This window comes from Capricornis sumatraensis, chromosome 1, assembly GCF_032405125.1.
Source record: "Capricornis sumatraensis isolate serow.1 chromosome 1, serow.2, whole genome shotgun sequence".
Lineage (NCBI taxonomy): Eukaryota > Metazoa > Chordata > Mammalia > Artiodactyla > Bovidae > Capricornis > Capricornis sumatraensis.
The window spans coordinates 152,632,694-152,660,447 of NC_091069.1; the positions used below are offsets into that span (position 1 = coordinate 152,632,694).

Below are 27,754 nucleotides of genomic sequence, written 5' to 3' on the forward strand. Positions count from 1 at the left end.
TTGAATGTAAATAGGATGAAAATAATGTATATTAGAATGCAGGAAAACCGTGGCATAGATAATATATTTTAATAGGTTTACAGTGTAATTTAAAATTATTTAACCAAGATATTTGGTTTTAACTCTGGGCTCTTCATTGGTCTGGCTGAAGAGGGAATGGGCCTCGTATGGTTTGGGAAGTTGAGCTTTACCACAGTATTTGTGTTTTTCTAATAGACATTTAGTTCGGCTGTGCTATTTTAATTCAACTCTTGATTTATGGCCACTTGAGTATATCAATTAAATATTTCTTCAGAAGCACAGAATTATACCATGTGAGAATTTTAAGGACCTTAGAGATTGTCTATTCTAATCTCTTTGTTTTAAAGATAAAACTAAAGCACAGAGAACTTAGATGACTTTTCTGACGTTATAGCTAGTTTATAGGAAAAGAAACTGTGGAAACTTAAACGTTACTGTATTCCAGAATTTTATTTTACACATTCTATTATTTTTTTATTTTTAGTAAGTCCGTAGAAAGTCTGTACATATTTTTCATTTTCTTTGAAAGCGAAAAACTACTTCTAAGAGAGCTAGAGCTCTACCACTCAAGGCAGTTACTTGTAGAAAACAACTGATTTTTTTCACTCAGAACCTGAGTGAATTTTCTCCAAGAAATGTGATTTGATTAAAATCGTTTTTAAAGAGTAATGCAGTAGAAACTAACATTTGGAAAGAATAATTACATCTTGGAGTCTATTTCATTGATGACAAGAAGTATAACAGATTGCTGAGATATATAAAATTTTCTAGTGAAAAGCTAGTTTGATTATATTTCATCTTCAGTTTCTCAGAACAACAGATGTTAAAGTTTAACTCTCCTGATATGCAGAAAGCTTCAATCATGACAGTTGATACATAAATAATATAGTTTGGTTTTATAAATTCAATTATAAAAGGCCTTATAATATGCATGTTTTTAGGAAAATATTTAGCCACACAGTTGTTAGTATATATGGGGAATACTTTATTCTTGAATATGTGGGTGCCATTCTTGAGAGTGGATTTGTCCTTTGTTTTGGATTATTTTAAATATATAAACAACATAACATTTTATTTTCCTGTTAATCTACTTAAGATAGGTCCAGCTCCACTTTTAATAAGTATTTTCAGAAACAACATGGACTTAAGATATACTGTCTCCCTTTAGTTAGTTAGATAGTTTTTTTGGCACCAATTCTTAGACTTGGATTTATAACAATAATATAAACTATAAAAATTTTTTTTTCTGGAGAATTAAGACATAATAAAAAAGGAAAATATAAAATGAGTCTGGTCAGTTTCCCACTTGTGAGTGAAAAGTGAAAGACTTGATTATTTATTTTGCCACATTATTTGTTGTAATATTTTAACTTTTAAATATATGACTTCCTTATTTATGAAATAAAACAAAAATGGTCTGTAGGGGACATTCTAAGCATTTTTAGTGATATTGTTTTCATTGATCAAACCTATTGTGCCATATTAAATTTAAAAGTCAAGTAAACAGAGTAGTCCTCATTGCCCTGAAAGAAACAGATACTTAGTTGTCTTTTAAAAATGAGGTGCTTTTTATTTGTGAATGAGTAGAAATCATACTATTGTTTAATTTCTTAACTGATTTTAGTGGATCACAGGAATCGCTCTGTAGAGGCTTTGTTCATTTTCTGATTACGTTTCTTTGAGTGTTTTGTAATCATTTTACTGCTAACAATACAAGTTTAAAAATAATTTGACTTTTCACTATTTTTAGATTTCTCTTTTATTATAGAAATAGTAAATGATTTAAAGTGGTTGTGGATTAATGAAGGTTTAATTTATATTGTACTTAATTTGTATTTGAGTCTCTAATTCTAAATAAAAATTTGTATATGTGTTTGAGTGGTTTGTTTGTTATAATGATTAGTTGTGTGGTTGTAAGAAGAGGAAGACTCGAGATTTTTTTCTTTTGGGCATGTCCAGAAGAAAGGCCATTTGAAGACGCAGCAAAATGGCAGCCATCTGCAAGCCAGAAAGAGAGGTCTCATCAAACACCAAACCTGCTGGCATCCTGATCTTGGACTTCTAGCCTCCAGAAATATGAGAAAACCAATTTAAGTCATTCAACCAATGGAATTTTGTTTAAGTCACTCAAACATCAGTGGAATTTTCTTATGGCATCTTAAGCACAATAATATAGTTGGTTAATTAAGAATTGATTTGACCAAGAAATAGTAAAAGATGATATATATTCCTTAACATTAAAAAAGTTCTTTATTGAAATATAATTGATATAAAATGAACTGCATATATTTAAAGAAACAATTTGATGCATTTTGACACATACCCATAAAACCATCACAACAGTCAAGAAAATGAACATACTCATCACCCCTGAAAAGTTCCTCATATCCTTCATAACTCATCCTTCTGCTTTAGTTTCTTTTACTCAGCATAATTATTTAGAGATTCACCTGATAGTTCATTCCTTCTTATTGCTGAGTTGTATTCCATTGTATGTATTTGCTATGATTTGTTTTTGAGTTCTTCCAACCTTAAAAGTTTTCCTCCAGCTTTATTGAGAAATAGTTGACAGAACATTGTGTGAGTTTAAGGTGTACAACATTTTCACAATAAGGTTAGTTAACATGTCCATAACTTCACAGTTATAATTGTGTGTGTGTGTATCTGTGTTGAGAACTTTTGAGATCTGTTTTCTTGGACTTTCCTGGTGGTGCATTGCTTAAGAATCTGCCTGCCAATGCAGGGGACCTGGGTGTGATCCTTGGTCCAGGAAGATTGCACATGCTGCAGGGCAACTAAACCGGTGTGCCACAACTACTGAGCCCACGCACCCTGGAGCCTATACTCTGCAACAAAATAAGCCACCACAGTGGGAAGCCCAACTGGAGGGTAGCCCCTGCTTGCTGAAAGTAGAGAAAGCCCGCACGCAGCAATGAAGTCCTAGCACCCCATGAAAGTGGAAATCGCTCAGTCGTGTCCGACTCTTTGCGGCCCCGTGGACTACACGATCCACAGAATTCTCCAGGCCAGAATTCTAGAGTGGGTAGCCTTTCCCTTCTCCAGGGGAATCTTCCCAACCCAGGGATTGAACCCAGGTCTCCCACATAGCAGGTGGTTTTTTTTTTTTTTCACCAGGTGAGCCACATGGGAAGCCTAGTGTAGCCATAAGTAAATAAGATCTGTTAGCAAGTTTCAAAGTGTTTTATGGTATCATGTTTTAATATTTGAGTCTCATTTTGAGTTAATTTTTGTGAGTGGTATAAGAGAGGGCTTTGATTTCATTCTTTGGCATGTGGATATCCAGTTTCCCAACATCATTTATAGAAGAGACTGACATTTCCCTATTGAGTATTCTTGGTTCTCATCAAATATTAGTTGACTGTATATACATAGGTTTATTTCTGGCCTCTCAATTCTTTTCCATTGTTCTATATGTCTTTTGATGCCAGTGACATGCTGTTTTGACTACTATTGCTTTGTAATCAGGAAGCACGATGCCTCCTACTTTGGTCCTTTTTCTCAGTTTTGGCTTTTGGGGTTCTTTTGTCAGTCCATGTGACTTTTGGATTTTTTTTCCCTATTTTTGTAAAATAACACCATTGGAATCTCATTAGGGATTGCAATCTAGATGGCGTTGGGTAATTCATTATTTTTAATATTTATTTCTGTTTATTTGTTCAGCTCTGCCAGGTCTTAGTAGCAGCATGCAGCATTTTCAATCTTTGTTGTGGCATTCGGCATCTTTAGTTGTGGCGTGTGAACTCTTAGTTGCAGCATGTGAGAGCTAGTTCCCCAACCAGAGATCAAACCCAGGTCACCAGCATTGACAGCATGGAGTCTTAACCACTGGACCACCAGGGAAATCCTGGGGATACATTTTTAATATTGTATATCCAATGAGAAATTTTCATAGTTATGGTCTTTATATTTTTGTTACAAAGCATTTAGTTTCTGGCATATTGTAAGAATTGACATTTCAAAATTAAATTATTCCATGGAACTTTTCTGGTGGTTCACTGGTTAAGAATCTGCCTGCCAATGCAGGGGAAAAGGGTTCAGGGCAACTAGGCCCATGCGCCACAACTACTGAACCTGAGCTGTAGGGCCCCAAAATCACACCTACTGATGCCCGCATGTCCTGGAGCTCATGCTCCACAAGAGAAGCCACCACAATGAGAAGCCTGCCCATAGCAACTAGAGAGTAGCCTCCGCTCACCACAAGTAGAGAAAGCCTTCACAGCAGTGAAAACCCAGAGCAGCTATAAATAAAGAAACCCAAACCTATAATGCACCATTGCAATTTTTATTTCTCTAAAATGGAGACCCTAAAAAGCTCTTATAAGACCATTCAAATACAGAATACCTCTGAATAATTTCTCCCTCTAATCTTTGATAATTTTCTTATCCATACCTAACTCAATAGCAGGTTTTTGTTTTACTCTTTTAAGTAATTCAATTTTGAGTCTTTCTAAAGCACTCAACTATTTGTTTTCCAAAGATATTTTCTTTTTACACTTGATTTCAAAGGTTCATATAATAGACAACTATATCATATCATTATAACAACATTTTAAGTGTCATAAACTGGTTGAGAAACAGAATTGAAGTTGTGAGAATGGAAGCCCATGCTCTGGAGAGAGGACTGAAAGCAAACCAGCAGAATAAGATTCTTCCAGATTTAGATTAACTAACATAGGGCTGAGAGGATATCCTTTCAAAATGTAGTAAATTGAAACTGACTCTCAATTTGGTGATTAGGTGGATATCAGTAATTGTTTTAGACATATCTGAATCAATGAGTGTTGTTGTTCAGTGGCTAAGTCATATCTGACTGTGACCCCGTGGACTGCAGCGGTTTCCAAACTTTCTGATAATCAAAATATTGGGGGGGGGGGCTCATATTGCATGATCCTACATATATGACATTCTGGAAGAGGCAGCATTATAGGGAAATGCCGGGGTCCTGCCCCAGTGGATCCAGGGTAATTCGAAGGGGAGATGGAGTAGGCGAGGAAAAACTTACTTATTTAGAAATATAAAAAGAGATTGAGAAGAAATAGTATAGTAAGAAAATTAGTGGAGAAAAGAGGCTGAATAACTTGGTTTACGTGGAAAACCAATAAAGTTCCAGACAAGGAACTTGCACCGTCTACGTTAGGCCACCGGCACCCACTTGAATAGCGGAGGGTGCCCCGCCTTGGTCTCCCTCTCGTGTGGGTCTTAGAAGGCAGGGCAAGTAAGTAGACTTGGAGAGCCTCCACGCCCCAGATGGGAATTCAGCCTGAAAAGGAGAGGGAGAGAGAGAGAGAGAGAGAGAGAGATTTGACACGGGGGAAACCAGTCTTTCCAGTGACTTGCCCATCCTCTATTGTCCAGAAATGCCTTTTATACTTTTGATTGTACATAGAGATCAATGGATAATACAAAATTATGCAGTGTCAGCAGCCCTGACTCTTATTGAGACCAGGCTTTCTCTCTGCATACCTAGTTGTATACACAAGTCTTAGGTGATTTACTTCATCTTCTGGCCAGAAGGCCAATTAGCATGTTATAGCCCTTTTCTGATAAGGGTAATAGTGTTGTTCTTCCCAAAGTCTGGTGCCACTCTCAGAAAGCACTAAATAAAGTTACATTCTTACATAGCAAGGACACAACAATTTATAACAAAGAGAAGTACAGTGATTTATAACAAAATTCATTAATTCAAAAGTCTAGTGTTGCTAACATCAAAACTACTATATTCCTATTTCTGCATCCCAATTACATTGATTAATATCCTCCCAGATGCCTAAAAGATAAAGGATATGAAGGCCTGTCGGCAAACATTAACTCAACCAATGAATCCCTTCACCAAACTAATTCTTAGCTCTAAAAAGGCTCTATATCTTTAAGATGTTTTAAGCTTCATGTCTCTCGCGGTTGGGGGGCTGTAAACAATTACAAGTTGTAAAAGTCTCCAGCTGTCAGGCAAGTTAGAGAGCCATCAGAGGGATTTAAGCTGAGACATTCCTTTCATATGCAGGAGATCAGTTGGAGCTCTAAGTTAACTTTTTCCAGAGAAAGGTGGTGGTATGTGGAAAGCACAGTACAATAAGGCAGGCAGACTCTGGTTTTTGGGGGTAGATGTTCAGGCAGAGGACCCCTTGAGACCTGACTTGCCTTGCCCGTCAGGTCTCTCCGCATGACCTTGTCATGGGTGGGATCTCCTGTGCTGGCTCCCGGCAGGGAAAGAAAAAAGGATTTGTGATAGCCAAGAGTTGAGGGAGGGTGAGGCTGCACGTGGAAATTTTTAGATGATGAAAGTATTCTGTACAGTACTGTGGATGTGGATACATGATTCTAGATATTTGTCAAGACTTCTATGGTAGTACACAAAGACTGAAGTTTCACTATATGCATATTTTACTCCCCAAATCTCAACTAGGATATCAGGGAGGGGGGTGTCTCAGGATGGAGTGAGGACTAGGATGTATAAATCTAACTGTATTATAGACTAATGACATAAACTCCCTGAGAGAGAAAGAGGAAAAAGGGAAATGATGTAAGTAACTTCGGAAAATTATTTTGTGTAGTGTAAATATCTTAGTCTGTTTGGGCTGCTATTAACAGAATACCATAGACTGGGGGGCTTATTAACAACAGAAATTTATTTTTCACAGTTTTGCGGGCTGGAAATCCAAAGGCATTCAGTATCTGTTGGGGGCTAGCTTCCTGTTTCACAGATGGCTATTTTCTCACTGTATCATCACATGGTGGAAGGGGTAAAGGAACTCTTTGGAAAGAGTGGAATAAAGGAATAGATGTGGAGTCTGAAAAAGGGAAAAAATATTCCCAAACAAGGCAACAAATTCAGCCGAAGCTTTTATTTCTTGGAAAGGAAGTGTTCCAAGCCAAAGCTTCATGTGTGAAAGGCTGCCCTTCCCAACAAGAAGTAATTAAGGTTAAATGAAGTCATAAGGGTGGGGCCCTAACCTGAAGAGAATGGTGTCTTTATAAGAGGAGGAGACACCAAAGAGTTCTCATTCTCTCCGCCATGTAAGGACACAGAAGGTGTTTATCGTGTTTATCTATAAGCCAGGAAGGGAACTCTCACCAGGAACTCAATCAGCTGCATCTTGAACTGGGGCTTCTAGACTCCAGAACTGTGAGAAAATACATTTCTGTTTTTTAGGCCACTCAACCCATGGTATTTTACTATGGCAGCCTTAGCAGATTAATACAGGTACCAAATACCTCTTCTAGTCTCCTGCCTTTGGCAGCATCCTCTCACTGTCCATGGTGTTTTGGAATAGGGTGGATGGTATCCAATGTGACAGCAGTCACTTATTTTGAACAATGGCTTGGTGGCTCTTGATGCCCAAATTTCATGCACTTGCTCAAAAGGAGGAAGCACAGGAACTGAATCAGGAGCTGACATGGGCTCAGAAGGGCTTATGCTGCAAGTTGCTGACATTGCGTTTCTGACTCTTTGTGACCCCGTGGGCTGTAGCCCACCAGGATCCTCTTTCCATGGGATTTTCCAGGCAGGAACACTGGAGTGGGTTGGCATGCCCTCCTCCAGGGGCTCTCCCCTACCCAGGGATCGAACCTGCATCTCTTACATCTACCTGCACTGGCAGGCGAGTTCTTTACCACTAACACCATCTAGGAAGCCCCAGATTTGCTGGTGAATATCCCTCAAGTTAGCTGCATCAGAAACAGGCTTAATTTGCTTTTGTCTACCTAAATTTAGGCTCCACTCTTTGTTTTACTTAGAGAAATAAAGTTTAGTAACTAGCATCTAAACTATTTCTGCAGGTCGGTCAGAAATGACTAGGTCCTTTGGTTTCGTATCAAAAACACAAACCTATATTCTTATTTTTTTCACAGCTCAAAGTTTGATTATCATAAATTCAACATTTTGAAATTCCTTATGCTAGGTCATAATCTGAGATTAGGGAATTCAACAGAAAGAGATTTGGGATACTCTTCTAGGTACTTTTCATTTGTTTTCTCACTTTTTTCTAAGAGCAGATAGTGTTGCACTTAATTTACAGTTGAGGAAACAAACTCAGAGAAGTTAAGTAATTTGTCTGGCCTGGCAATGCTAGTAAGAGACAAAGCTGTGAATTAGACTTATTCAGGCTAGGATCCAAAGTGCGTGTTTTTTTGTACAGTGGGATTCTGCCTTACACCCAACTAAACGCAGAGTTCCAAAGAAGAGCAAGGAGAGACAAGAAGGCCTTCTTCAATGAACAGTGTATAAAAATAGAGGAAAACAACAGAAGGGGAATGACTAGAGATCTCTTCAGAAAATTGGAAATATCAAGGGAAACTTTTGCCCAAAGATGGGCATAATGAAAGACAGAGATGGTAGAGAACTTGTAGAAGCAGAAGAGATCAAAAAGAGATGGAAAGAAAACATGGAAGAACTGTACAGAAAAGATCTTAATGAACTGGATAACCACGGCGATATAGTCATCCAGAGCCAGACATTCGGGAGTGTGAAGTCAAGTGGACCTTAGGAAGCATTGCTGTCAATAAAGCTAGTGGATGTGATGGAATTCCAATAGAGCTTTTCAAAACCCTAAAAGATGATGCTATCAGAGTGCTGCATTCAATATGTCAGAAATTCTGGAAGACCCAGCAGTAGCCATAATACTGGAAAACATCAGTTTTCATCCCAGTTCCCAAGAAGGGAAGCACTAAAGAATGTTCAAGCCATCGGACAGTTGCACTCATCTCCCATGCTAGTAAGGTCATGCTTAAAATCGTGCATGCTAGGCTTCAACATTATGCAAACCAAGAACTTCCAGATATCCAAGCTGGGTTTAGACAAGGCAGAGGAACCATAGATCAAATTGCCAACATTTGCTGGATCATAGAGAGAGCAAGGGAATTCCATAAAAACATCTACCTATATTTCATCGACTATGCTAAAGCCTTTGACGGTGTGGATCATAACAAATTGTGGAAAGCTCTTAAAAGAGATGGGAACACCAGACCATCTTACCTGTCTCCTGAAAATCCTGTGTGCTGGCCAAGAAGCCACAGTTAGAATCCTGTATGGAACAACTGATTGATTCAGGATTGAGAAAGGAGTACAGCAGGGCAACTGAACAACAGTTCAACAATTCTGCATTGGGAGTATGGTGACTTTGCCATCAGAGATCTTTTAAGAATCTAGTAGTGATGGACAGGCATCTCTGGTCCTTCCCACTCTTTTTCGTGTCTGTAATAACTGTAAAATACTGTTGTTTTTAGTTGCTCAGTCATGTCTCTTTATGACCTCATGGACAGCAGCACTCCAGGCTTCCCTGTCCTTCATTATCTCCTGGAATTGCTCAAACTCGTATCCATTGAGTTGGTGATGCCGTCCAACCGTCTCATCCCTTCTCTTCCTGCCCTCAATCATTCCCAGCATCAGGGTCTTCTTTTTCAACGAGTTGGCTCTTGTGTCAGGTGGCCAAAGTATTGGAGCTTCAGTTTCAGTACACAGTCCTTCCAATGAATATTCAGGGTTGATTTCCTTTAGGATTTACTGGTTTTATCTCCTTGCTGTCCAAGGGACTCTCAAGAGTCTTCTCCAGTACCACAGTTCGAAAGCATCAATTCTGTGGTGTTCGGCCTTCTTTATGATTCAACTCTCACATCGGTACATGACTAGTGGAAAAACCAGAACTTTGACTATACAGACCTTTGTTGGCAAAGTGATGTTTCTGCTTTTTAATATGCTGTCTAGGTTTGTCATAGTTTTTCTTCCAAGGAGCAAGCGTTTTTTTAATTTCATGGCTGTAGTCACTGTCCACAGTGATTTTGGGGCCCAAGAAAATAAAATCTGTCACTGTTTCCACTTTTTCCCCGTCTATTGGCCATGAAATGATGGGACCGGATGCCATGAACTTAGTTTTCTGACTGTTGAGTTTTAAGTCATCTTTTTCACTCTCCTCTTACCCCTTCATCAGGAAGCTCTTTAGTTCCTCTTCACTTTCTGCCATTAGGGTGGTGTCATCTGCATAGCTGAGGTTGTTAGCATTTCTCCCTACAATCTTGACTCCAGCTTGTGATTCATACAGCCTGGTATTTTGCATGATGTACTCTGCATTTAAGTTAAATAAGCAGGGTGACAATAGGTACTCCTTTCCCAATTTTGACACAGTCCATTTTTCCATATCTGGTTCTCAGACTATAAAATATAAGATAACTCAAATGCCTTGGGGTTATGAGTGCCTGTGTGATTGAGGGTTAATAAAGATCACTAAGGTGGTCCAAAGCCATCTAGAAGTCAGTATGTCCTGTTTAAGTATTAATATTTGCCACTTGCCAGACAGCCAGACTGGGAAACACAGATGTCAGGGAGTCCATGTATGGAACACAGGACTTAATCAGAGCAGAAGTCTATCACATTGGGCTGCGGATCCTTAGGCACAAAGGAAACAGAAATCACCTTTTATGAGTAGGAAAGGCTGAACTTCGAGAAAGAAGAATGAAATGGTTACTCCAGGAGAGGTTGCCTCGTGTAGAACCTTTTATTTCAGTCATAGGGGTCACTCATGCATACAGGCCTCCCTTGAAAACTTCTGAATGAGCACATAGAGTCCATTGTGGTCAGTAAATGTCAAATATTTTGACCTTGAGACAACAGTCTGGGCAGTCTGCTTTTGGAGCCTGCCTTTTACTGGGATGAACTTGGTTAACACCGCAGCCCTGTGCTTCTAGTCCTGAGGAATACAGCGCAGCCCCGCCATCCCTTCAGGTTTCCTGAGCAATTGCTTCTGTCTTCGAAGTACTCCTTTCAGTTCCTGAATTTCACACAGTTGCTGTGGACGTTTTAAGGCTTAGAAGTGAAGTGAAGTGAAGTGAAGTGAAGTTGCTCAGTCGTGTCCGACTCTTTGCGACCCCATGGACTGTAGCATACTACGCTCCTCCTCCATGAGATTTTCCAGGCAAAAGTACTGGAGTGGGTTGCTATTTTCTTCTCCAGGGGATCTTCCTGACCCAGGGATCGAACCCAGGTTTCTCACACTGTAGGCAGACGCTTTACCATTTGAGCCACCAGGGAAGTCCTTTAAGGCTTAGAAGAAAGTCCAAAATAGGATTAAGTGGTTTTTCGGTGGGGGTGGTGCTGGTGGCCTTTTTGCTAGGTCACGTACAGGGAGAATAAAAGCAACGGGGTTGTTTTCAAGGATAAGAAAACACGTCGACTAATTTCAAGTAAGGAAAGATTCAAGGACCAGCCTGTTCTGTGCTCGAGCTTGGCAGATCCGTGAAGGGAACAAAACATTGCGCCACTGAGAGGAAAGACGGCCCAAGTAGGGGCATCTCCAGTTGCTCCCTGGGACTCTGATGTCCGAAGGCGACAGGAGCCGGTTCCCGATAGTGGGCAGAGCTCAGATCAAAGGCGACAGCAGCAGGACGCCCTCGCGAGGGAGAAAAGTTGCAAGGGGTCAACTCTGCGTCTCGGCTCTGGGCAACGCTCCGCGATCCAAGGCCGCGGCTGTCAGTCAGCACCCTCGGCCCCGCCCCTCCCAGAGCTGGACCAATCGCAGCCGGGGGTCGGGGGTGAGGCAACGCAGCGGGGCCAGGAAGCCAGGGCCAGGCGGCCTGGTGCTGCGGCACTTGAGCCGGTTGTCCCGGTCCTCGGCAGCTGGAGAGCGCACGACGGGAGGCCAGACCTGGATGGAGGTGAGTGCGGGCCTGCGGCTTGTGCTCCAGCGCCGGGATGGGCCCCTGCCGCCCGAGCGAACCACTGCCTGGCTCCTCACGGACGCCTCTCGGCTGCTAAGACCCTTTTCTCCGTGCTTTGGCTCCAGAGCTCCCGGCCCGATGCAGACGAGCTGCCGCCCCTGGGGTCATAGTTGGGGTACCTGAGTCTGGAACGCGAGCCTCCGGGCCAAGGCACGGCAGACTTGGAGCTGGTCCGGAGTAGCTCGAGCAGCAGCCGGTCCCGGGGCGGGGCAGGGCGCGAGCATCTCCATCCTCGGCTTTCTAGACTTGCCGCAATACCCGCGGGAGCAGCCGCAGCGCGGCGGAGCCCAGAGTTGGGGGCAGCTGAAGACCCTTCCCCCTGACACTTTTTCTGAGCGAGTACCGAACACTTGGAGACGGCTCTCTCCTCAGCCTCTAACTCCAGTCTCATCGCTGCTTTGAGCCCCAGCTGCCTTTTGGCTGGGTGTCCTCTCAGGCGTTGGATTGTTCTGTTTTTACTATCGTTTGGGGACATCAGATTTAGGTCGCTTGGGTAGAGTGTGACTTTTACAAGGTGTGATGTGGAGACTCAGCCTGGCCTGTCGCTCGTCTCTACTCGATCAAAGACCACCAGGGTGGTGGTAAGAGGGATTCTCAGGCAGGATTTATACAAAATTTGTAATTGTAAAATTTCCCTTGTTTTCATTTTTTACCCTAGAGGAGGATTGTTGCCGCATTTTCTAAAAATAAAGGAGCACACTTCTCTGATGGGTGCCGCTCCTTACTGTGGTTAATTATCTGTTGGAACATCAGCATGTGTTTGAAGCTGGCGGCACTCCCAGACCGTGATGATCAATTGTCTCAATCCACAGAGTAAAACAGCACGATGTTCCTCCGTAGCTTTTGGGCTCCGCTTTCCTTTGACTGTTTAATACCTTCTTTGTGCCTGTTATCCTCACAGTCTCTCTGGGCCTGATACAGTGCTATTATTTGTTTCTGAGAAAGGAAACGAAGGGACATATCACTGAAGTGGGGTTGGCTCTCCCCATTGCCCCAGAATCGAATTGTCCTGGAGGGACGATGTAAGTTACAATGGAAACATCATTTGAGAAAGGCCATCCCTGACCAATTTGTACAAATGACACCCTCTGGCCACTCTGTACCAGTGGTTCCCCTACCTGGCTGTGTATTATAATTATCTGCAGACCCTAAATAAAAAGCTGTTTCTCTGGCCCTGCTCCCATGGATTCTAATCCAGTTGATGGAGTATTGTGCAGGCGTTGGTATTTGTATAAGCTTCCAGATGATATTAATGGGCATGCGAGATTAAGGACTACCATGTTTTAATAGGGCACTAAAAACATGCCCTATTTTCTTCTTACAGCATATATAGCTTTGTGACTTATTTGATTTGTGTACTTCTCTGTCCTGTGGTTACTCCCATCACCACCACCCCTCCACATTCCCCGCCCCCCTCCACTCCCCCCGGGAGGAATTATGAAGGAATTAGTGTTGCTTTAAAAGGAGAACAGAAGGCCTAGGTGAATCAGCATTTTGGGCATGTGAGGTGGGGGTACGTGAAAGAGAAGGGGTCTGTGGAATGAAATCAGGAAGCAAGTCCTGCAGATGTCTGTCCTTGTGCAGACTTCTGTCCCTGCTTCATTTTTGTTCACGGATGATCTCATTTGGTTGACCCATTATTTTCATGGTCTTGGATGAGTCTCAGTTTTTTCTCTTTTTTCTCTTTCAAAGTCTTACTCAGTACCCTATGAAATACAGCTGCTCTTTGGAGAGTTTGAGCTAGGAGAATTCAAATATAGGTATATTCTGTATAAATTGTCTTTTATATGGGTGTCCTTGTATTCCAAATTCTAATTCCAGATACTTGCTCTGATAAGTACATTTAGGATGAGGACTGTCCCAGAAACTAGATGTGTGGTTTTTCAATAATATACTGTTTTTGTGAAATGGTTGTCTAAGAACATTTGCCCTCTAGAGTGTGGAGTTGCTGCCTCATTTTCTTTTTAGTACCAAACTCAAGTATTTTATTTGTGTGACTGATGATTGTAATTCCAAGTGAGATGGGAGTAGGAAGTCAGATGTCATTGTTGTTCAGTTGCCAAGTCATGTCTGACTCTGGGACCCATGGACTGCAGCACGCCAGGCTTCCCTGTCCTTCACCATCTCTTGAAGCTTGCTCAGACTCATGTCCTTTGAGTCGGTGACGCCATCCAACCATCTCATCCTCTGTCATCCCCTTCTTGTCCTGCCTTCAGTCTTTCCCAGCATCAAGGTCTTTTCCAATGAATCAGCTTTTCCCATCAGGTGGCCAGATTACTGGAGCTTCAGCTTCAGCATCAGTCCTTCCAATGACTATTCAGGGTTGATTTCCTTCAAACCTGATCAAAACTGGTTTGATCTCCTTGCAGTCCAAGGGACTCTCAAGAATCTTTTCCAGCACCACAGTTTGAAAGCATCATTTCTTTGGTGCTCTGCCTTCTTTATGGTCTAACTCTCACGTACATACATGACTACTGGAAAGACCATGTTGCTGCTGCTGCTGCTAAGTCACTTCAGTTGCGTCCGACTCTGTGCGACCCCGTAGACAGCAGCCCACCAGGCTCCTCTGTCCACGGGATTCTCTAGGCAAGAATACTGGAGTAGGTTGCCATTTCCTTCTCCCGGAAAGACCATATTCATTACTGTATGGACCTTTGTTGGTAAAGTAATGTCTCTGATTTTTAATACATGGTCTAGGTTTGTCATAGCTTTCCTTGCAAGAAGCAATCATCTTCTAAATTCTTGGCTGTAGTCACCATCTGCAAAAATTTTAGAGCCCAAGGAGAGGAAATCTGTTACTGCTTCCGCCTTTTCTCCTTTTATTTGCCATGAAGTGATAGGGCCAGATCCCTTGACCTTGGTTTTTTCAATATTGAGTTTTAAGCCGGCTTTTCATTAGGTTGGGCTTCTCTTGTGGCTCAGCTGGTAAAGAATCCGCCTGCAATGTGGGAGACCTGGGTTTGATCTCTGGGTTGGGAAGATCCCCTGGAGAAGGGAAAGGCTACCCACTCCAGTATTCTGGCCTTGAGAATTCCATGGACAGTCCATGGGGTTGCAAACGGTCAGACACGACTGAACGACTTTCACTTTCACTTATTAGGTATCTGACTTCCTAAAGCGGAAGTGGAAGGAAGTCCAATACCTTGGACTAATGGCAGTCAGTATAGGTTTGCCACAGGTCATAAGGAATTTAGTTTGTCATGTAAACAGTCTTAATCAAAATTTGACAAAACAGACCCAGCAGATCATGGATTTTACTTTTTACTTGTTCTTTGAACAGAAATATGAAGCATGAGTAAGTGTGTTCTAACACTTCAGAGAGATTTGAAAACAAAAGTGCTGAAGTTGAGAGTCCTCATGGAGTGATCACAACTTTTAGATGTGTCCAGTACCTCTTGTTTTCGCTAGTGGTAGGATGGAGCATTGAAGTGCATGATTATTCTAATCTTTAAGAAAATAAGGACCTGCTGTATAGCACAGGGAACTCAGTACTCTGTAATGAGTAAAGCCTATATGAGAATGTAAAGCCTATATGTAGTGTAAAGCCTTTATGGGAAAAGAATCTTAAAAGGGGTGGGGGTATGTATATGTATAACTGATTCACTTTGCTGTATACCCATAACTAATATAACATGGTAGATACACTAATACTTCAATAAAATTTAAAAAAAAACACAAAAACATATGAAGGTTTTATCTGTGATTTATATATTTTCCAATTATATTGCTATTTATAAGGTTTTGACCTTCAGCTCAGATCTGAGAGTAATTTGCTCTGTGTAAGTTTGTGAATATAAATAGCCAGGTCTTCTTTTGTGTGTGTGCTAGGCAAGGAAATGTTCCTATCCTTACTCTACCCACTACTTTGTCCTGAAATCTTTGTACATCTCTTGCTTTAAAATTGTATTCTTGATTTCAAATATATTTTCCTTTACTTCATTTTCAGTATCTTTAACCTGTGTTACATGTACTTATCTCTGTTGCAGCAGAAAGAATGGTATAAAAATGAAAAACATCAATGTGTGCTTCGAATGTGACAAGAAAAGAATAAAGGCTATCATGATTGTTTGAGTTCAGACTTTACACTGAAAGAAAGTAAACCCTAATTTCTTAGTTTCAATAAGTAGCTCTTCTTGGGAACTGGAAATTTCCAAAAAAAAAAAAGGTAAATTAAACTCAATTATATATTTTTATTTTGGATTTGATCTTGGAAACTTTTTAGAGTCATTCCTATCTAGCACTATTGTTCTTACTCAATTCTAAGGCAATTTGAGATACCAAATAATATTTTCCTGTTCTCTTTGCAAATAGATTTCTTGTTATAATGCCTAGGTTTTATATTTGTAGGAAAACCCCAAAAATCTGTTAGAGATTTCTTTTTTCACTTTGGAATCTTTCATTTTAAATTTGTTTTCTTGTATCTGATTTAATGCCTTATTTCTCCTTATGGCTCCTTTTTAATTATTACTTTTAGAAACCAGCTTGATTCTTTATATTTGTGATTTATATTTCCTGGTGGAGATGAAGGAGAAAAACAAAACCTGCCCAAAGATGACAACTGTCAACATTTTAGTATATATCTTTTTAAAGAGAGGTCTGGCTAGTACACCTCAGGCTGTATCTACTTAGGTGTACAGATGGATCTTTCAGTCTCAGCATTCCGCCTACTTGTAGCAGGAAGTAGGTCTTTTCCAGGCATGACCCTCCATGAGGATTTTCATCAGAAGTCCCTGTCTATGAGGGGCTTCTTGCATATTTGCATTGCTGCCTATAAGGCCGTTTGTTCCTTTAGCTCTGAGGTCTCCAGGCCTCACCATCCTTCTGCACCATTGCTGTGCTGCTTCTGACCAGCTTGAGCCATACAGACATCCTCTGGACTCCTGGCCTTCGTGCAGTACGTCGACCACGGCTGCAGTGGTACAGCTGAGCTTCTGTGCAGTATCATCTTTGGTCTTCTCCCTCTGGCCATCAGGGAAACCTATGGTTCTTATGGCCAACTCCTTGAGAAGGGTTTCTGCAGAGGAGCAGTTGGGGCCCTGATGACAGAGTTATTTCCTTTATCTCACAGTCATTTGCTTCCTAGAATTTGCGGGCATTTCAGGGTGGGTAGGTAGCTGGATCTTGGAGAGGGGCTGGTGTTTTGGGGCCATGAAATGGTTAAGTGCAGTCTTTCACATTACCTGGCGTCTCTGTGGAGGTGGCCAGGAGTGGGAGATTTCTTTCTCTTTAATTTAGGAGGGAAATACCTTTTACCTAATATGAGTGTAAGCTTTGCCAGGAGGATTTTGGGACTTAGTACAGTGTGCAATACAGAGTTGTTGTTTAGTTGCTCAGTTGTGTCCGACTCTTTGTGACCTCATGACCTGTAGCCACCAGGTTCCTCTGTCCATGGGATTTCCCAGGCAAGAAAACTGGAGTGGGTTGCCATTTCCTTCTCTAGGGGATCTTCCTGACCCATGGATCAAACCAGCGACTCCTGCATTGGCAGGTGGATTCTTTACCACTGAGCTACCAGGGAAGCCCCAGGCCTCCGTAATTATTCATTGTGTGGATTGTTGAATCAACATATATCATGCAAAGAGCTGAGTACTGGGAAGGAATCCAAAAGTATGGTACATTGTTATGGTACCTTAAGTTGCTTTTTTTTGATATATAGTTTTTTTTTTTAATATAATCTTTATTGGTATAGTTGGGGAGACTAGCTGCTGCTACTAAGTCACTTCAGTCATGTCTGACTCTGTGTGACCCCATAGACAGCAGCCCACCAGGCTCCCCCGTCCCTGGGATTCTCTGGGCAAGAACACTGGAGTGGGTTGCCATTTCCTTCTCCAATGCATGAAAGTGAAAAGTCAAAGTGAAGTCACTCAGTCGTATTCGACTCTTCGCGACCCCATGGACTGCAGCCAACCAGGCTCCTCCATCCATGGGATTTTCCAGGCAAGAGTACTGGAGTAGGGTGCCATCACCTTCTCTGAAATACATACAAATATAGAGATCAGCTGAGAAGTGGAAAAAGTAAGTGCTGTGGGAATTCTCAGGATGGAAAGCATATTGGAATAGCTTAGCTTCATTTCCTTTATGATGCTGGGGTGAGGAAGGGTTGTTGTCTGTCCTTGTGGTGTGGGAATGGGAACAGATTAGATCAGAGGAGTAGGGGAGTGAGGGAAGAGGGGGCTTGCCAGGTCCAACACAAAATGGGGGAGTGTTGGTGCAGCTGAGGTATCCTGAGGCCCTCTGCACTGGAATTACGCACCTTCTTCACCTTGACATCTCTACCCTGCTTTCCATGGAAATCGTTGCTGGGAACAAAATACTAGCATCTTCACTGCTTACCTATATCATAATAACAATGGAGGAGAGTATTTTAAAAATGATTACATGGAAGAATAGTAAGGAGCAGCCTACTCTCAAGTCCTCTGCCTTCAGCAGGTGTGATGAAGGATTAGGGTGACCTGTACTCCTCACGCTTAGCTTTCATCTCCTGCATCTTTAGGGCGGGTGTCTTTCCTCTTGTGCCTTGTTACTCAACTGAGGGGGCATCAGGGCTGCCTGTGGGGTAGGGGAGCCAGAAACCCAAAGGTGTTTGCTGTCTCTTGCCATACAGAGGGATGGCATTCCTGTTTTCCAGAGGTTATCAGAATGGTATGCACCTAATCCCAGAACTCCTTATAAAATTACAGATTTCATCTTGTTGTTGTTGAGTCATTAAGTCACGTCCAACTCTTTGCAACCTCATGAACCTGCCAGGCTCCTCTGTCTATGGGATTTCCCAGACGAAGAACACTGGAGTGGGTTGCCATTTCCTTCTCCAGGGGATCTTCCCAAACCAGGGATTGAACCCAGGTCTCCTCCATTAGCAGGCATATCCTTTACCACTGAGCCATGAAGGAAGCCCATAATTACCCTAGTAATTATCTAGTAATCTTGAGAGTCCCTTGGACTGCAAAGAGATCCAACCAGTCCATCCTAAAGAAGGTCAGTCCTGGGTGTTCATTGGTAGGACTGATGTTGAAGCTGAAACTCCAATACTTTGGCCACCTGAAGTGAAGAGCTGACTCATTGGAAAAGACCTTGATGCTGGGAAAGGTTGCGGGCAGGAGGAGAAGGGGATGACAGAGGATGAGATGATTGGATGGCATCACCAACTCAATGGACATGGGTTTGGGTGGACTCCAGGAGTTGGTGATGGACAGGGAGGCGTGGCATGCTGTGGTTCATGGGCTCGCAAAGAGTCAGACACGACTGAGCGACTGAACTGACTGAATGTAATACAATTTAAACTGTAAAGGGAGGGAAGTTATTTATTTAGACCTCTTTAGAAAATTAACACGTGAATTTTGTAATTTCTAAGAATCTGAAGATGTTCTTCTTTGCTCTCTTAAAAGTTAAAACATAAATGGGAAGCAGGAGAAATATCTCTGTTTACATGGAAGCCTGGAGCTGGCTTTGGGTAAACGGCCCAAATGTGGAGTAGCTCCTGCTGTGCTCCGGCTCTTTGCTCTCTCGTATGACTCTGGGCCTTGGATAAGGTTAAGAAGGAGGAAATACAGTGTCTTTCCTTATACTCCACCCTAAGCTGTTGTAATTGGTGATCTGTTTGCTCATCTCTCCTCTTTGAAGGAATCCTTCGGAGAAAAATGTGCTTTTTAAATCCATCCTGGTTGCTCTTCTATACAAAGAACTCTTAATGAAACTAAACAGAAAAGAAGCAGATCAAACTGAAAGCTCATTTGCAGCTCAGAAAAGCAAAGACATGGATTTTTAAAAAAATTTTTATTGAAGGATAATTGCTTTACAGAATGTTGTTGTTTTCCTGCAAACCTCAACATGAATCAGCCATAGGTACACATATATCCCCTCCCTTTTGAACCTCCCTCCCGTCTCTCTCCCCATCCCACCCCTCTAGGTTGATGCAGAGGCCCTGTTTGAGTTTCCTGAGCCATACAGCAAATTCCTGTTGGCTATCTAATTTACATATGATAATGTAAGTTTCCATGTTACTCTTTCCACACATCTCACCCTCCCCTCTCCCATGTCCATAAGTCTATTCTCCATGTCTGTTTCTCCATTGTTGCCCTGTAAAGAAATTGTTCAATACCATTTTTCTAGATTCTGTATATATGCATTACAATACGTTATTTATCTTTCTCTTTCTGATTGACTTCACTCTGTATGATAGGTTCTAGGTTCATCCACCTCATTAGAACTGACTCAAAGCTGTTCCTTTTTATGGCTGAGTCATATTCCATTGTGTATATGTACCACGACTACTTCATTCATCTGTCAGTGGACATCTAGGTTGCTTCCATGTTCTAGCTATTGTAAATAGTGCTGCAGTGAACAATGGGATACATGTGTCTTTTTCAATTTTGGTTTCCTCAGGGTATAAGCCTAGGAGCGGGGTTGCTGGGTCATATGGTGGTTCTACTCCTAGTTTTTTAAGGAATCTCCATACCGTCTTCCATAGGGGCTGTATCAATTTACATTCCCACTGTCCGTGCAAGACTGTCCCCTTTTCTCCACACCCTCTCCAGCATTTATTGTTTGTAGACTTTTTGATGAGGGCCATTCTGACTGGTGTGAGGTGATATCTCCTTGTAGTTTTGATTGGCATTTCTCTAATAATGAGTGATGTTGAGCATCTTTTCATGTGTTTGTTAGCCATCTGTAAAGACATGGAGTTTTGAGGAGTGAAAGAAGCCATGGGTCGGCCATGGGTGATCAAGACACAGCCAGACAATGTGGATCAACTTCTTCAAACTACGGCTGTTCTGCTGTCTGCTTGCAGTGTTGATGGTGGTGGTGCTGGTCATCAATGTTACTCAGGTAGAGGTGAGTACTCAGCATGCTTCTTCATAACTAAGGGAACCACATCAGGGGATTTGGGGCTAATGAGTCTGGAAAATATTGATCATTGGGAAACTAATCCTGGTCACAGTTCTTGTTTTCATTTATCTGGTAAGTATTTGAGTGCCTTCAGTGGTTATATACTGTGCTAGTCACCAAGGGTGCAGTGATTTCTTCACTATGGAGTTCATGTTCTAAATGTGCATGGGAGAAAATATGAGTTATAAGTAAGCATAAAATATAATAATAAATGATAATTAGAAATTGTGAGAAGTATTGTAGAGAAAAGAAAGTGGGTTACTGTGTTGTTGTTCAGTTGCTCAGTCGTGGCCCACTCTTTGTGACCCCGTGGACTGCAGCATGCCAGGCTTCTCTGTCCTGCAGCATCTCCCAGAGCTTGCTTAGACTCATGTCCATTGAGTCATTGATGTCATCCAACCATCTCATCCTCTGTCATCCCCTCCTCCTCCTGCCTTCAATCTTTCCCAGCATCAAGGTCTTTTCTAATGAGTCGGCTCTTCACATCAGGTGGCCAAAGTATTGGAGCTTCAGCTTCAGCATCAGTCCTTGCAATGAATATTCAGGATTGGTTTCCTTTAGGATTGACTGGGTTAAACTCCTTGCAGTCCAAGGGACTCTCAGTAGCCTTCTCCAACATTACAGTTCAGTAGCTTTAGAACGATGAAAGAAAGCCTTTCAAGGAGGGGACCTTTCATCTGACTCCTGGCAAAAAACTGAAGGAGATTTTCAGGGGAAGGAGTTCATGGTGAATGTTATAAAGACTGTGTGTGGCTCTCAAGGCGGGGACCACATATTATGGAACCCTTACAGTGCCTAGTGCCAAGAAGGTATTTAGTAATAGTCCCCTTTCCCCTTCTCTGCTAAAAATTCCCTTCATGAACTCACATATCACTGAAATTTATGGAATATTTCCTATCTAAAATGATGCTGTTCTTTTAATTTTGTTGGCTTGTGGTACTTTGCAGGTGACAGGTCCAAGTTAATTCTGGTATCTCTTTGCTCTTTGGATTTTGCTGTGGACTGACTGTCCAACATCCTGGCCCTGTGGGAGTTCAGGTTATACTGTTCTCTTTTATCCTTTCAGGTGTTTCTTTCCCCAGCCTCTAGGAGTTTGCTTACACACATATGCTCTTATTACTCTGCTGAATACTTATTTAGGACTCTCTGCAGATCTCCTGAATTCTCTTTGTGTGTAGTCTCTTCTGTTACTGTCCTATGGATTCTAATCGGCTTTAAGACTCTCAGCTCCATCTCCTCAATTTAGGGGGTTCCCCAGGCTCCTGCTGGGTTCTGTCCTTCTGCTGCAGCCTGGAGATGCTCTCAAGGCTGTCAGCAGAGGGCAAACACTCACAGGAATCCTTTTCTGTATTTGCCATCTTTCAGGTTGTCAGCAAAGGGCAATCAATCATAGGAATCATTTCCTTTATTTCCCATCTTTCAGGCATCATCTCTTTTGTTGTCTAATGTGCTGTGTCTGGAGAACCACTCTTTCAGATGGAAGAGTAAATCTCACCATTTCTCCGTCTTGGTTGCAAGCAGAAGTCTGGGAGACTTGAAACTGAAGGGAAAGACTTAATAGAGAAGTTGGAGAGAAGGTTTAATGGACAAAGGAGAGCTGGAGAGGATGGGACCTAGAGCACAGATGGAGCACATAATGATGTAGGATGAGGGACACGTTTCATACGTGCGTCTTGTTATCACCTTATTATTAGTTATGTAGGGGGAGGTGTGCTCCTTCTTCTGACGTAAGAGGGAAAATTGTCATAATGGGTGGTAACATGGATACATCTACTGCTGGAAGGTGAGACATTGGGGGAGTTCTTGTCTAGACGGGAGGTGGAAGGTGGGAGGAAGGTCGTGCCCGGAAGACTGGTACAGATGGGGTTGAAAGAATGAGAGTGGGGGATGGAGCTTTATCCTGCAGGATGATAGAGGGACAGTGACTTTCCAGATCACGTGTGTGTGGTGCTTATCTGCATTGGTTTGTGAGGGTATGTATTTTACTACATTCAACAGTCTGGGTGTAAGAATAGAGAAGATGGTTGTGTATGTCTAGGAGGTCTAGGATGGCTGGGAGGTAGGAAAAGGGAGAAGGAGAGACTTGAGAGGGTAAGCCATTCATTCGTGGGTGCTCAGGCCTGTCCGACTCTCTGCGACCCCATGAGCTGCAACCCGCCAGGCTTCTCTGTCCATGGAATTTTCCAGGCAAGAATACTGGAATGGGTTGCTATTTCCTACTCCATGGGTAAGCCATAGTCCACATCATTAATGTTACTGCAGTCAGGAAGGAATATTAGGAATTATCGTTAGAAACCCTCTTAATAGTCCTGCTGTGTTTCTTAGAAACTTTTGGAGAATGTCCACTAACAGCTCCAACTGTCTGCATAAACACAAACCAAACAATAATGAAGGGAGGTGGCAAGTAAGAAATGATGCAGGACAGTTTTGATATTAAAAATTATATAAACAGATCTTTTTGTGGAGTGTGGTGAAACACTTTGCCTTGTCTAAAGATGTCATCTAGTCCAGGCTGAGAATATTGTCATGACTTTTAAACCATTCAGTTTATTACTGTGACATTAATAGTTAAAGAAGCCTGGGGTGCGGGGTGGGGAGTGGGAAAGGCTTGGACCTTGGCTGTCTGCCATCCCTTAATCCCTGGTCCATCCTAGGCTTCCGATTGTGACTGTATTTTGCTTGCAATTAGAGTATCTGACCATTTTCTAAAAAGTACAGACTCAGTTTTAATCAGAAATATCACGTAAGAAAATTAGCCATTACAGTGATGAAGGGAGAAAAAGCATTTTCACATGTGCCACATTCAGAGCTGGTTAAGATAAATGAAACACTGACTGCAGCAAATAATCTTTCCATTGGTAACAGGTCTCCTTCATGTTTTTGTTTTTGCATCTCACTCTCAAGTTAGTCTCCTTTATATTGTATATGTGGAGTGTTTTGCAATTTAAGAAAGAAGTATTTCCTTTGTCACAACTATTACACTTTTACTTATTTTTCCAACATAGAATGTGATTAGATACTTTAAACTCTTAACTTCTGAAACATTGATAAATATTTATTGAATGAAAGTTAAATATATTAAAAATAATTCATGGGGCTTTTGAAAAATGCAAATCCTAAGACTTCTTGTCTGCTCCATCTCAGGCGTATCACAACACAATCCCCACATTTCCTAAGATATTGTCAAATTCAGTTATATAAGTAAAGGAACAAATGAAATCCACAAACAAGAAAAACCCCTCTAGTTAGATGATTTTGAATAGAACAACTACTATAGTAAATTCACGGATTTCTGAATTTCTGAAAGTCTCTGAATGTCACATTGGTATAAATGGTAGGCTGAATAAGGCCCCCAAAGATGTCAGTGTTTGAATTTCCAGAACCTATGAATATGTTGTCTAATAAAAGGAACTTTTCAGACAAGTTGAAGTTAAGGATCTTGAGGTAGGGATATTATTCAGGATTATTTGGGTGGGCCCGATATAATCATGTGGATCTTTATAAGAGAGTGGCAGAAAGGTAGATATGGTATGATAGGTAGATATGATAATCTACCTGGATATTAGATATTAGAGTGATGTAGGTAGAAACCATGCTCTCCTGGCAGAAAGGTAGATATGATATGATAGGTAGATATAATAATCTACCTGAATATTAGATATTAGAGTGGATATTTGGAGAAGGCAATGGCACCCCACCCCAGTATTCTTGCCTGGAAAATCCCATGGACAGAGGAGCCTGGAAGGCTGCAGGCCCTGGGGTCGCTGAGGGTCGGATACAACTGAGCGACTTCACTTTCATGCATTGGAGAAGGAAATGGCAACCCACTCCAGTGTGCTTGCCTGGAGAATCCCAGGGATGGGGGAGCCTGGTGGGCTGCTGTCTGTGGGGTCACACAGGGTCGGACATGACTGAAGTGACTTAGCAGCAGCAGCAGCAGAGTGGATATTAGAGTGATGTAGGTAGAAACCATCCTCTCATATCATATATGAGAAAGAAGTGTATGTTTTGATATCTAGTAGACGGTTGTAGGGAGAATTCCTTGTTATTTTTCTGATAAACTCATATTGAGCATTGCCTATATTTATTTGTTTTTTCCTTATTTATTGATATTTTAAATATATATGTTTTCTGATTATGAAAACAATGCCAGTGTTTTAGGGCTTTTGGCTGCAAGTAAAGAAAGCTGATTCAATCTGGTTTTGATATTAAGGAATAATATTATAGAAGTCAGGAGGTAGGTTGGGCATAGTTTAGGCTCCATTTCTCTGTAGGTCTCTCAGCTATGCCCTCCTTCATGCATTATCTTTGGCATCCACTTTCATGGTTGGATTTTACGTTGCTACACAGCAGCAGGTAGTTGCTTTCTTACACATGTCCAGCTTGAGATACAATTTTTTTCATTGGCAAGTAAAATCAGAGAGCTGTTCCCAGAGTACTGGTGATTTGGGTGCATGCATCCCTCAGAATCCTCCAGCAGCTTTTCATAGAATACAACTGGGTCACAGGCCCATTCCTGAATCAGTCACTTGGGATTATCCTTTGAACAGTCAGGCCCTGAACTGACAAGTCAGTAAATAGTAGTGAAACGAATGTGGGATGGGCAAGCATAGGGTTCACTCCAGTCCACACCTTACAGTGGCTCCAGGAATGACTGCTGGTGTTTCCTCTGGGCTGTGAATTTTAAAATATGGTAGACCTTGAAGTTGTCCTTGTCACTGACCTAAAATAGAGTTATCACTGGAAGGTTAAGCAAATTGACCTTTTTGCATTCTTTTGTATTCATCCGTTTTGGCTGCACTGGGTCGTAGTTGAGGCTTGAGGGATCTTCAGTCTTCACTGTGGCATGTGGTATCTTTAGTTGTAGTCTGTGGGATCTAGTTCCCCAACGAGGGATTGAATCTGCCCGCCCCTGCATTGGGAGCTTGGAGTCTTAGCCCCTGGACCACTAGAGAAGTCCCTAGTGGTTTGTAAGTAAAATCCAGGTGACTTGGGCTTCCTTGGTGGCTCAGACAGTAAGGAGTCTGCCTGCAGTGCAGGAGACCCAGGAGTGATCCCTGGGTCAAGGGAGAAGGAAATGGCAACCCACTCCAGTATTCTTGCCTCGAGAATCCTATGGACAGAGGAACCTGGCAGGCTACAGTCCATGAGGTCACAAGAGTTGTGCATGACTGAGTGACTAAGACTCACATTTCAGGTGAGTAACACCAAGTGTATGCTGATTCTTGGATTGGGCTGCATGGGTCATTTTTCTGGTCTTGAATTGGTAGCCTGTGGCTACCCAGGCAACAAGAGTGACTGCGGGAGAGGGAAAGAGGAAGAACGGAGGAGAAGGGGGTGTGTTGTGAGCACACAGCACTTGGTTTGGTCCTTAGTGTTTTGTCATAGCCTCCCAAGGACTAAGAAGGAGAGGGAGGCTGGAGTATTTCCTAAAAGATAGTCAAAAGGTAAGGGAACTTTCCCTGTTTTTAAAAAGTTGAGATATAATTGGCAGACGAATGGATAAGAAAGCTGTGGTACATATACTCAATGGAATATTACTCAACTATTAAAAAGAATGCATTTGAATCCATTCTAATGCGATGGATGAAACTGGAGCCTGTTATACAGAGTGAAGTAAGTCAGAAGGAAAAACCCCAATACAGTATATTAAAGCATATATCTGTAATTTAGAAAGATGGTAATGATGACCCTATATGAGAGACAGCAAAAGAGACACAGATATAAAGAACAGACTTTTGGACTCTGTGGAAGAAGGCAAGGGTGGGATGGTTTGAGAGAATAGCACTGAAACATGTTTATTATCATATGTGAAATAGATTGCATCCAGGTTCAATGCATGAAACAGGGCACTCAAAACTGGTGCACTGGGACAACCCAGAGGGATGGGATGGGGAGGGAAGTAGAAGGTGGAGGGGAGAGTTGGGACAGCCACACCTGTAGCTGATCCATGTCAATGTATGGCAAAAACCACTACAATATTGTAAAGTAATTAGCCTCCAATTAAAATAAATAATAAATTAAAAAAGAATAAAAGACCTGCAATTTTAAAAATTGAAATATAATTTACATATAATGTATAAGTTTAAGGTGTGCAATGTGTTGATTTGATACATTTGTATATCGCAATATGATTATCACTACAGTGTTAGCTAGCACTTCTTTCATGTCACTTAATTACCATTTCTTTTAGGTTGAGGATAGTTAAGATCTTGTCTCTTAGCAGCTTTGAAGTTTATTACATAAACTTAATTATAGTGATACAGTAATACAGTTTTGTTGACTATAGTCGCTATGCTGTGCCTTCCATGTCCACGATTTATTTATATACCTGTTGCAAGTTTGTGCCCTTAAACAATATCTACCCAATTTCCCCATTCCCTAGCTTCTGGTAGTCACCATTCTATTCTATGTTGTTATGAGTTCAGTTTTTATTGAAAACCCTTGATTCCATTCACAGCCCCCACCCCCGCCACACTGCCTTACGGGATCTTAGTTCCCCAAGCAGGAATCAAACCCAGGTTTCTGTTTAGAAATTCACTGAGAGCCAAATAGGCATTCTTTTATAGATTACAATATTTTTTCCTTTGGCTGCTTTTTTAGGATTTTCTTTTTATACTTGTTTTTTGACAGTTTCACTATAATGTGTCTTGGAGAAGATATTTTTGCATAGAGATAATAGGGTGATCTATTAGATTTTTGAGTTTGGTTGTCCAAGTATATCCCTAGGTTTGGGAAGTTCTCAACTATTGTTTCTTTAAATAATCTCTGACCCCCTTTTCCCTCTCTCAAACCATGATTATTCTAATATTTGTACACATGGTGGCATCCCATAGAACATGTAGGCTTTCTATGCTCTTTTTCATTCTTTTTTCTCTTGTGTTCTCTTCTGATTGGGCTATTTCAGAGTTCCTGTTCCCTTATTCAGTCTTCCATTTGATCTCTTCTGTTATAGATGCTCTTTATTGCATTTTTCATTTTATTCATTGAATTTTTCAGCTCCAGAATTTCCATTTGCTGCTTCTTTATGATTTCTTTCTCTGTAAATTTCTGACTTTATTCATGTATTTTTTTGTCTTTGTTGTAATATAGCCCATTGAGTTTCCCTGAACAGCCATTT

General features: G+C 41.6%; 1 protein-coding gene across 2 annotated transcripts in view; it reads left to right on the forward strand.

Moving 5' to 3' along the window:
• The first annotated feature begins 20,487 nt into the window (after nucleotides 1–20,487).
• The window catches only part of NXPE3 (neurexophilin and PC-esterase domain family member 3), a 45,813-nt gene continuing 38,546 nt past the window's right edge, over nucleotides 20,488–27,754 (forward strand). For both annotated transcript variants that reach the window (XM_068983349.1, XM_068983359.1), the window contains exon 1: nucleotides 20,488–20,580. In XM_068983349.1, coding sequence (XP_068839450.1) covers nucleotides 20,488–20,580 — 93 coding nt within the window. The remainder of the gene's footprint in view (nucleotides 20,581–27,754) is intronic.